The 11,744-nt window shown below is 37.1% G+C and overlaps 1 protein-coding gene across 4 annotated transcripts in view; it reads left to right on the forward strand.

Annotated features, from left to right (window-relative positions):
- The window catches only part of LOC106872517 (G-protein coupled receptor Mth2), a 35,126-nt gene that overhangs the window by 15,995 nt on the left and 7,387 nt on the right, over positions 1 to 11,744 (forward strand). Inside the window, exon 2 of one of the 4 annotated variants that reach the window (XM_052970785.1) lies at positions 8,839 to 9,058. The exons of 1 other annotated variant lie outside the window; for it this stretch is intronic. Coding sequence is in view for 1 of the 3 variants with exons in the window: in XM_052970787.1 (XP_052826747.1) it covers positions 6,194 to 8,179 (1,986 nt within the window). In the remaining 2 variants the exon portion in view is untranslated. Of the gene's footprint in view, positions 1 to 5,992; positions 9,059 to 11,744 lie in introns of those variants that run through there. 2 more of the 4 variants (XM_052970787.1, XM_052970784.1) reach the window with 2 other exon arrangements.

The following is an 11,744-nucleotide window of genomic DNA, read 5'->3' on the forward strand; positions in this document are numbered from 1 at the left end:
ATATATATGTGTGTGTGTGTGTGTGTGTGTGTGTGTGTGTGTGTGTGTGTGTGTCTGTGTATATATAACGACGACCACTAAGTGGACAGTTAATGTGCTAGAAGAAGATCACATGTAATGTGTCTAGTAAGACCTAATAGTTCTCAAAAGAAATTCAGCGAAATACCAAACCGTATGCTGGCAAGACAGTAAAAATTACATAATTAAAACATTATTATTCGTGGACCGGTTTCGAAATTAACATTCTCTTACCGAAAACATTTGTTTCTCTTCAGCAGGATTGTAAGGAAATCATAATTCTTAGAATCTTATACAACTTGTTCACCCCTAGAGGCGAACGAGTATATGGTTCTGCTAATTACAACTTAATGGTAAAAATCAAATGTCTTCGTTTTGGCGCGCTAATTCCGGAAATATGTCTGCAGAAATTGGTTACTGCGTCGCGTATATCCACTTTGAGAACTTTATTATGGTTAATCAAATTAAAACATAGGGTAAAAAATCAGATATTAATTAATATCGGTTTATTACCAGATAATAAATCGATATTAATTAATAACTGTTTTTTTACCCTATGTTTTAATTTGATTATATATATATATATATAGTACCCACCACTTTGACTGAGTACTGAAGCAACAGCGAAACCAGTCAGCTGTAGACGTGATATACCACGACTTTGCCAAGGCCTTCGACAAGGTTGATCATGGCATATGTCACAAGCTGCGAAACCTTGGTATTACCGGGAAACTTGGAAAGTGGCTGCATGATTTTCTGAATGGCAGGAGTCAGACAGTTGTAGTCAACGCTGCTCACTCTCAAGGGACACCAATTCTCAGCGGAGTCCCACAGGGAACTATACCGGGGCCACTACTATTTGTGGTGGCCCTCAGAATGCTCTCCACGGTACAGTCAGCCAATCTGACCAGTTATGCTGACGACAGAAAAGTATCGCAGTCAGTTAGGAAGCCAGAGGACATCATAAAGCTACAGAAAGGACTGAACGATATCTACAAATGGGCTAGCAAAAATGGCATGCAGTTCAATGCTATGAAATTTCAAGCACTCCACTATCGGTCCAACACCAGGACCAAAAGGTAATATGATCCCAGTCATATTCGATGCGTGACCTGAGGGTTCACATGAGCTATGAAGCAACATTCCATGTGCGTATTACCAAGATGGCAACACTGTGCAGACGAATGGCTGGATGGATTCTGAGGACATTCAGAACCAGGACAAGAGAAGTCCTGCTACTTTCGTTCTCGGCTACTTGGACTACTGCTCCCAACTATGGTCTCCAGAAAGTGTGAAACAAACTAGGGAACTCGAAGCAATCCAACGCCAATATACAAAGAAGATTGACTCGATGCAAAACATGGGCTACTGGGAGAGGCTAAAGGAGCTGAGTCTCTATTCTCTGGAGAGAAGACGAGAGAGAGATATGTGGTGATATATATTTGAAAGATCTTGGAGGGTTTAGCTCCCAATTCTTGACTAATTTACTGTACATATTCTGTACACACACACACACACACGCGCACAAACATAAATATATCTGTGTATCTATATATGTATGTGTATATATATATATATATATATATATATGTATGTATGTATGTATGTATGTATGTATGTATGTATGTATGTATGTATGTATGTGTGTGTGTGTGTGTGTGTGTGTGCGTGCGTGCGTGTGTGTTCACACACACATATGCACACACATGGATATTTGTATGTATGTATGTATGTAGATGAATATATGTATGTACTGTGATGACAAGGAAGCAGTAGAGCCAGTTCTCGATTTTTTTAATGAATTTTTCTTGTCCCAAATTTACCTTGCACCAACAAGATATCAGAACATTTTAGAGCTTGTTTTAGTAACTACGGTAACACTATACGCAATATTACAGTGGAAAAACCCCTTCTTTCAGGCCACATCATGGTTCTCTGTAACCTGAGATTCCACCAGCCGAAGGCTAACCCTAGTGATCTCTCTCCAGCTCCATCATTCGATACCTTGATACCATGGTTTTCTATGATGTCGATATGAAAGAGCTATCACATGTTGACTGGTCTTTCACGCATGCATCCACCTCCTCCAGCATCAAAATGTCTTGGCAGATCTTTGTAGACACTGTCACAAATATATGTGCAAAATACATCCCACCAAGACCAGTGAAGACAACTAAGTGCAGAATTCCCCAAAACAGAAAACCTTTGTCGGATAAACAAAAAGAACTAAAACATTAACAAACTAAAATATTGCCAACAGCCACACATAAATTTGACGGCTATCGGCCTACTCGAATAAAAAAAACTGGGACTTAATTTATCGACCCCGAAAGGATGAAAGGCAAAGTCGACCTCGGTGGAATTTGAACTCAGACTGTAAAGACATACGAAATACTGCTAAGCATTTCGCCCGGCGTGCTATTAATGCTGCCAGTTCACCGCCTTACTCTCTATGGTAATGCCAAAACCATAAGTGAGATACTGCAGAAACAGTACTGTTCTGCTTTCAGCAATCCTGATATGGTCGATCTGGACTGTATCAGTGATGTAAATCCTCAACACACTATTATTGGAGGTAACGTTTGGCGCCCCTGATGTCTTAGCGATAATGAACGAAATTATACACAATTCATCAGTGAGCCCAAACAGGTTCCTTGCTTGTGTCCTGAAGGTGTGTCGACACCAACTTGCCTCTCCACTTGCTAATCTGTGAAGGAACTCACTGGATGCTGGCTATATTCCTGAAAACTTTGTCCCAGTCTGTTGTCCTTGTTTCCAAAAAGGGAAACAAGTCACTTGCAGTGAACTAACGTCGGATATCACTCACCTCGTTTATCATCAAGGTATTTGAGAGGGTAGTGAGATCACGGATAACCTACTTTCTTGAAAGCAACAGACTACTGAACCCTAACCAACATGGGTTCCGTAATGGAAGGAACTGCCTAACGCAGATACTGCATCAACTTGATGACATTGTGAGAGCCTTGGGAGAGGGCTCGACTACTGATATCATCTACCTTGATTTCAGAAAGGCCTTTGACAGGGTGGATCATAAGATCCTCTTGAAAAAACTATCCAATATTGGTGTCCCTGGAAAGTTACTACAATGGATCGAGTGTTTCCTGATTGGCAGAACCCAACACGCCGTAGTCGAAGGAATAAAATCAAGCCCAGCCAAAGTCAGTAATGGTATTCCACAAGGCACTGTTTTGGGCCCACTTCTTTTCATCATATACTGACATCATCAAGTACAGTAACATAAGAATATTTGCAAATGATTCCAAGATCCAGGACATCAAAGAAGTGGGTAATCGGGCATGCCTTCAGTCTGATCTACTGGCTGTCATCCAATGGGCGGAAAAGAATAATATGCTGCTGAACTAGGACAAATTTGAACTAATCCACTTCGGAAAAGAGGATACTATGAAACTCCCACACTCTCTTCCTTCACGTGAAAATCTCATGGCATTCAACAACATCAGAGACTTGGGAGTAATTGTAAACAACAACATAAGCTGGGCCGCTCATATAAACAGCAAAGTTGACATGACCCGCAGAATGTGTTCCTAGATTCTCAGAACTTTCCAGTCGAGAACTATCCACACCATTATCCTTCTTTTCTCCACTTTTGCCCAACCCCACCTTGAATACTGTTGTCCACAGTGTTCTCTCTACACGAAAGAAAGTATCATGAAAGTTGAAGCGCCTCAAAGGTTACATAAAAAAAAGATATAGATGGTATGACAGACTTTGACTGTTGGGGTCGACTAGAAGAGCTCAAGCTTTATTCTCTCCAACGCCGCTGAGAGCGCTACATCATCTGCATGATGTGGAAAATATTCCATCAGCATTGCCCAAATGATGTCGGCATCGCCTTTAAGATACACCCAAGACTTGGGCCCCGTGCTATCCGCCCACAACATAAATTATGCTCGCATCACATATCAACAATGCGGCACAATTATTTCACCTCAATTGATACTGTTCTCTTTAACATTACACTAAGACACATTATAGCAGAAACAGACCCCATAAAGCTCAAGAAATTTTGGAACAAATTCCTTCAAAAAATCCTAGATAAACCTCCTACACCTTACATATGTCTCCGTAAACAATAACACCCTCTTCGAGTGGGCCTTGTCCGATTCTTGATTTTAATGACTTTGCCAGGTGGTGCTATTGAGTTAGATATGGCCTGGGCCAATAATGGCCGAAACATATCAAAGTAAGTAAGGTTCTCATGCGTATATCTAATTAAAACGTATTAACTAAAACGCATATGAAGCATGCTCCAAAAATATAGCCTGTGATTTGTATGACGTTCCCCACTTAGCAGTGCGAATGAGAGAATAGTATTCTTTATACATCAGCCTATCTTTCTTCCTTATTCTTTTCTACTCTAGGCACAAGGCCCGAAATTTTAGGAGAGGGGGCCAGTCGATTATATCACCCCCAATACGCAACTGGTACTTAATTTATCGACCGCGAAAGGATGAAAGGCAAAGTCGACCTCGGTGGAATTTGAACTCAGCACGTAAAGACAGATGAAATACCGATAAGCATTTCGCCCAGCGTGCGAACGTTTCTGCCCGCTCACCGCCTTTCTTCCTTATTCTGTCGGAAAAATCTTTCTAAGACGTAGGCGCTATTTCCAATTTCTTCTTGGTGAGAGAGAGACAGAGACAGAGAGAGAGAGAGAGACAGAGAGAGAGAGAGAAAGAGCGAGAGGAGAAAGAGACACACACAAACAGACAGAGAGACGGAAAGACAGACTGATACATACACACAAATACACACATACACACATGTATATATGTATGTATGCATATACATATATGTTTTGTCCAACGCTCTTCCAATAACTGTCACTAAAACTATTACAATGGTGCTAAGCCTTCTCTATCTCCAGCAAGTGTCTCAGCGTTGGCTCTGGACCCGAGGACGCAAGTAATCTTCAACGGCAGAAAGGTTACATCTGGTTGCACATGCAATGGCTTGTCCTTCGTGTTTTTTAAAGTTGTTTACGTTCAAACCCAACTTTCATTCAAGTACATTGTTTTGAAATTCAAGATCTTATTCTAAAATTGTGGCCGCCGACTTCAGTAGGCAATGAGGCTCTTGCCATCTTTTTGACAAGATCCTCATCAACCATGTCCTGATATTTGGCTTTATTTGTTGCATTAGAAATATCAAATCTGATCTGCCAGGGCATTGTAAGTTCAGTCACAATTATCCGTTGTGAAGTCCTGGAAAGGCTCGTCTATCTTGAAATTCACTTGCATCTCTCAGTCTGGAGCTCCATGCATAGTAGGAACCACGTCTCTTACATTAGAAAACATCTAATAATCATTATATATGAGTAACATACGCGATGCTTCTTTACTGATATTTTACTGATATTTTATAGAAACGTTTTCATAAATAATATATCAAAAATACTCGTCAGTTAATGGTTTTCTTCATTATCATGGTGAATTAAATCTGCCTATGATAACGAGTGTCAAATTAATGGTTTTTCTTTATATCAACATTGGTAACGAGAAGCATATTGGCAATGAGAGGCATATCAGTATAGGTAACGAGAAGGAATTCCTTAAACCTTTCAATCAGCGGGTTATTGCCCTAATAATTCTTTTGTATCCCAACGTTATACATTCCCAAGCGTAATACTTAGTTATAATTATGATATGTACAATCTAGATGTCAATCAAAGTAAAGCCTAATATTGTGAAAGATTTATTAACAAAACTTCTTTACGTATATAACTAATGATTTAGATTTATTGAAGTGATAGCCTTTTAGAAATGTAGTTAAAATGGCAGTTTGTAATGAGAATATCGATATATACCAAAGACCTGTGGTTAAGGATATTCGCACGGAACAATTGATAAGGCTATTCATATTAATACTTAAAAAATATCCTTGTGTAATATTATAATCTAGTACAGTACATATTTTTTTCCTTTATCTACAGGTATACAAAATTTGAACTCCAATTCCTCAAGGTTTCAGATTTCAAAAATTTTGCATTGTCCTCAAAGTTAAATCTAAAGTGGAAGCGAAATATTTAATCTTGGGGATTACTTTATTAATGTCAGTATTTCTCACGGACAGTTCTATCAAAGACAAACTAAGATATACCAGAAAATATATTATTGTTTTTTGACAAGACATAATGGAAATGTATGTCACAGGCTTTTTAATGTTCATCTTATTGATAAACCACACAGTTCAAACATCAACTATAAACAGAACTGAAACCTTCAATTGTCCACCAGTTTTGTGCTCTGAAAGCCCCAGGACAGACCGCTGTTCATGTCAGCAAGACTGCTATTTATACGATGAATGTTGTTCCGACTTTCTTAATTACACAAATTCTGACCTCGAGCCTCCATATCCCTCAATGTATTACAGCTGTAACAATATTAATGGTGAAAATTATTATCAATTCGATCGCTGTCCACCTGACTATGATGTAACGGACCACGTAAACAACTGTGAAAATCCTAACTCAGACGAACAACTACATGATGTACCTGCTTTTGGTAAAACAAGTCAAAAACTCTATAGGAACTTATATTGTGCTCTCTGCCACGGAGAAGAATATATTTTGTGGAAGATTTCTTACCAATATTTCTCTGGGAATGATGATCCCAAAATCACTGGTGCTATGACTTTCACTAACGAAAGTTTTGAGGTTGAAAATCAAGTCCCTTCTCGTGAAATTAACCAATATCTATACAAATGCACTCCTTATATTTCAGAGTGTACACTGCATAATCCCAATAGCACATTAGAGAATCTATGCAAGAACAAGCCTATGAGACTTGTTGACGCGAATAATACGGCCTTTAGAAATGTTTACTGTGCACTTTGCAATGGTTTTGAAATTGACGATATCAAGTGTTACATAAGTATACCAATATATTCTTTTCCATTTTACGAAGTACATTATTCTCTAATAACACTTTTTGATGTCTCTAACAAACCCCAAAAAATGCAAAATGAAATGTTACTCAGGGACTCTTGTGTGAAAAATACTCTCTACGATAAGAATACTCAGGAATGCCGACAAATCTCCGCTAATTCTACTCTAAATTGTACTACAACAAGATTAAATGAATCTGAGTATTACATCACTAATGATGGTCTTCTCTACTTGAATAATACCCATCTTTTGCTGAATCAATCAGATTTCGGTTTCGATGAAGATGGTACAATTATCATCTGCGTAAAAGATATTATCAATGTATTACGAAAGTATTCCGATGTTGAAGCTTATATCACGTTAGTGGGGCTTATATTTTCTATCCCTGCTCTAGCAATCACTATTATAATCTATCTCTGCATACCTGATCTCCATACCTTACCAGGTAAATTACTCATTAGTCTTTTATCAGCATTGTTTGTAGCTGAGCTTCTCTTTCTTATCTCATCACAAGTCACTACATCTACAATTCTGTGTACATCTTTGGCTATTGTGATACATTATTCTTTTCTAGCGAGTTTCTTCTGGATGAATGTTTTATCATTCGATGCCTGGTACACTTTCTCAGGACTTACACAACTTCGAAGTAAAGGAAAAGGTACCAAGAGATTTGTATTGTATTCTTTGTATGCTTGGATCTGTCCACTTGTCATAGTAACAATATCACTGATATTTGAGTACACACCTGGAAATCATGGACTTTCTCCAGAATATGGAAATGGCATTTGCTGGATTACAAACGGAAAAAGTCTGCTATGGTTATTTGCATTCCCTGTTATGCTCATTTTATGTCTTAACACAACAGCATTTATCCTCACTACCAGAGGGCTATATATGTCTCGCAAACTTTCTGCGAAATATTTATCAAAACATAATAAATTGGAGTTCATTGTTTGCATAAAACTGTTTTTTATTATGGGACTTACGTGGACATTTGCATTCCTGTATACCTTTACACAAATTGAAGAATTTTCTCTAATATTTTGTATTTTAAATTCTTTTATTGGATTATTTATTTGTCTATCATTTCTCTTCACAAAGATCGTCTGCCGCAATATACTTAAAACATTTCGTCATATTTCAAAATGGCTTCCCACAGAATCGAGTGAGATGTCTTCAACTTCTGAGAGAACTTTATCTACACAAATACCAACAAAAGTTACGTTTGAATAGTACAACTTGTTTGGTGAATGAAAGGAATTTTATAGTTCTTCAAAGAATCCAAAGGCAGCATTTACAGCTTTCATAATGGGACAATATTCTGACTAAATGTTCATTAATAACAATATTTCATGATATAAACGTATTGTGTGTATTATGTTGGCAACTAAGTTCCCGCCGTTTTTCTTTTTTTATTAAAAATTTTTTAAAGGTTTAATAAGAAATAACAACTTATTAATCTATAATGTATTCACTCTTGTTGTTTACAACTTCTTCCCAACGTTCAACAAGATTTTCAATACCTCGTTGGTAGAAATCACCCGATTTCGATTCGAAAAATTGATCCAACGAAGCTCTCAATTCTGCATCATTACTGAACGAAACTTTGCGCATAGCATTTGAAAGAGATCGAAAGAGGTGGAAATCCGTTGGTGCCAAATCAGGAGAGTAATGCGGCTATGGAAGTACTTCCCAGCCATGCGTTTGAATGGCTTCCTTGATCATATTGGCGATATGAGGGCGGCGTTGTCGTGCAGAAGAAGAACTCCATGTTTACATGGACATTTGCATTCCTGTACACCTTTGAACAAATTGAAGAATTCTCTCTAATATTTTATGTTTTCAATTCTTTTATTGGATTATTTATTTGTCTATCATTTTTGTTCACAAAGATCGTCTGCCGCAATATACTTAAAAGATTTCGTCATGTTTCAAAATGGCCTTCCACCAAACTGAGTGATATATCTTCAACTTCTCAGAAAACTTTATCGACACAAATACCAACGAAAGTTACGTTTCGGTAGTACAAGAAATGTTGTTCGGTGAACGAAACGAATTTTATTGTTCTTGAAGCAAACAAAGACAAACAATATTTTTGGCCACCATGATGAGGTATGTTTATTAATAATATTTCATGTTTTAAATGTATTGTCTGTACAAACTGAGGTGTCTAGGATTATACGTAAGAATTGATACATATATCAGTGTGTGTGTGTGTGTGTGTGTGTGTGTGTGTGTGTGTGTGTGTGTGTGTGTGTGTGTGTGTGTTGCTTGTGTATGTGAGTGTATATATATATATATATATATATATATATTAATAATTTAGAGAAGAACCACCACTGTGCAACTCAAACGATGAAGGAGATCAGACACCATCAAGAAAAGCATACTATACAAAATACTAATTTAAAAATCTAAAAATTCCAAGAGAAAATTTGTAATCCATAAAATCTATAAAATATTAGACTAAAACTTTTAATCAGTTTAGTAAATTTATAGAAACGAAAGTGAAAAAAAGACTACGTGCGTTTCATGGCCACATAAAAGTGGGAAAGATCTGATCAATCTAGAATGAATCGATCAAGATAAATACCACTCATAATGAGGACACTCTTCAAGTCTCGTAACTTCAAAAACGTATCCTAATATTTAAAAAATGCGATAAAATAAGAAAAGTAGAAAAATCTGTACGTTTAAGCAATATTTAGTACAATAAGTAAAGTGTCAAGGTTTTATAATAATAATCATAATAATAATAAACATCTGTCAAGTTAAGGGCATAAAACGTCTATTGAAGAGGTACTTTCTGTAGATTAAGAAAAAGAAAACATATATAAAGATAGTGTAATTAACTATTAAATGAAATACGGACGTTCAATAGTATTAGGAAAAAGAACAACATCACTTATCTTGACGAAGATTCTTTGTTGACTGTAGTATTACCCATGAGGCATAGAAATTATACGATGTGTATCACGTGACGAAATGGCCACAAATTATTCATGACCACAAATATTAAAATTACCATGTAGAATTAAAATATGAGACACGTGACAATATGGCGTTGAAGGAGAAGAGGGAAGGAAAACTTATAAATGAAGGAATGACGAAGTATGTATGTAGACAGGGAACCAGACAATATTATGCTGTTATGTTGTTATGTAGAAGATAAATTAATAGATTTAAGTGATAGGAGCTAATAATGTAAATGTAATTAAGGTACGTAAGATATACGATATACAAATATGAGGAAAGGTGGTATTACAGTGAACTTATTATACGTCTCTAAGTAGATTGTTTCTTTTTATTCGAACTATGTATTAATCAAAAAACCTACACACTAACAAGACCATATTCACTGCTAAGAAGCCATTCACTACTAAGAAGTCAGATATATATATATATATATATATATTACTCTTTTACACTTTTACTTGTTTCAGTCATTTGACTGCGCCCATGCTGGAGCACCACTTTAGTCGAGCAAATCGACCCCAGGACTTATTCTATGGGGAGTTTTGACGAGTTTTAAATCGTCAAAACACTTAAGTGATGTACCCATTCACATAGGTCGGCCCTTTATAGGGATGACAGCTTGGCTATCTCAAGCCATATGAATAGCCACGCGATGGACAGGTTCAGGAAAGACTTGATAAAAATTTTCAAAGAGTTGGGCCTGCCCCTACCGGTTACCACCAACCTGACTACAGTCGATTTGTTGGACGTAACGTTAGACCTAAACACGGGAAAGTACTACCCCTACAGGAAGCCTACTGTATCCATCTACAAAACCTCAAACCCCTACCCCGCTGTAATTAGAAACCTTATTTCAGGTATTAGCAAATGGGTACCTAAACTCTCGTCCAACAGGGAAATCTCTAATAGGACCTCTCCGCACTACAATGATGCTTTCGCTAGAACCTGATATTCTGAGAAGGTCACGTGTGTGAACGATCCCCAAACCCAGTCTCCTCACTCCAAGAAAATTCCTGTATACCATGAGTTTTTTTTTCCAAATAATTGTTGTCGCTGGAATACCAACATCAAGATATGACACCGCGTAACCTTTCTCAACCAATCGCAGGCCATTGTCTAGTAAGAAACATTGATTTTTTCATACTAACTTATGATTCAAACTCCAATTGCTAAAGATTAGCATCGAACTTGAAACTCAGAGTACCAAGGATTTTGAATCAAGCTGTTTTGATCCATACATGTAACTCCCAATAAATGTATTGAGTACCCTTCTTTCGTTTGTCTGCTCATATATATGACTCTGTGTGTGTGTGTGTGTGTGTGTGTGTGTGTGTGTGTGTGTGTGTGTGTGTGTGTGTGTGTGTGTGTGTACATGACAGTATTAATGAAATAGGAGATGGAATGTGTAATAGACTTTATTGGATACAACACATGCTTCAACCCGTTCTGGGTCTCTTCAGGTGCATCAATAAAATATAAAATGTCTCCCTAAAGATTTCTTTAGTCGGCTTACGAATTTAATAGACACATAGCAGTACGTAAATCAACTCAAGAAATCTCTAGTGAGACTTTCTATTAATGTACCTGAAGAGACGCAGAAAGGGTAGAAACATGTGCTGTACCCAATAAAGTCTATTACACATTGCATCGCCTATTTTATTAATACTGTTACGCCAACTGCCACTTCTCAGTTCCTGCAATAAATCTACGGATAACAGCAGGTAATCGAACTGTGCCGGTGCTTTACTCATCATCTATTTATACATTTCGTACAATTTGTCCATCATATATATGTATATATAAATATATATATATATATATA

This window comes from Octopus bimaculoides, chromosome 9 (assembly GCF_001194135.2).
Source record: "Octopus bimaculoides isolate UCB-OBI-ISO-001 chromosome 9, ASM119413v2, whole genome shotgun sequence".
Classification (NCBI taxonomy): Eukaryota; Metazoa; Mollusca; class Cephalopoda; order Octopoda; family Octopodidae; genus Octopus; species Octopus bimaculoides.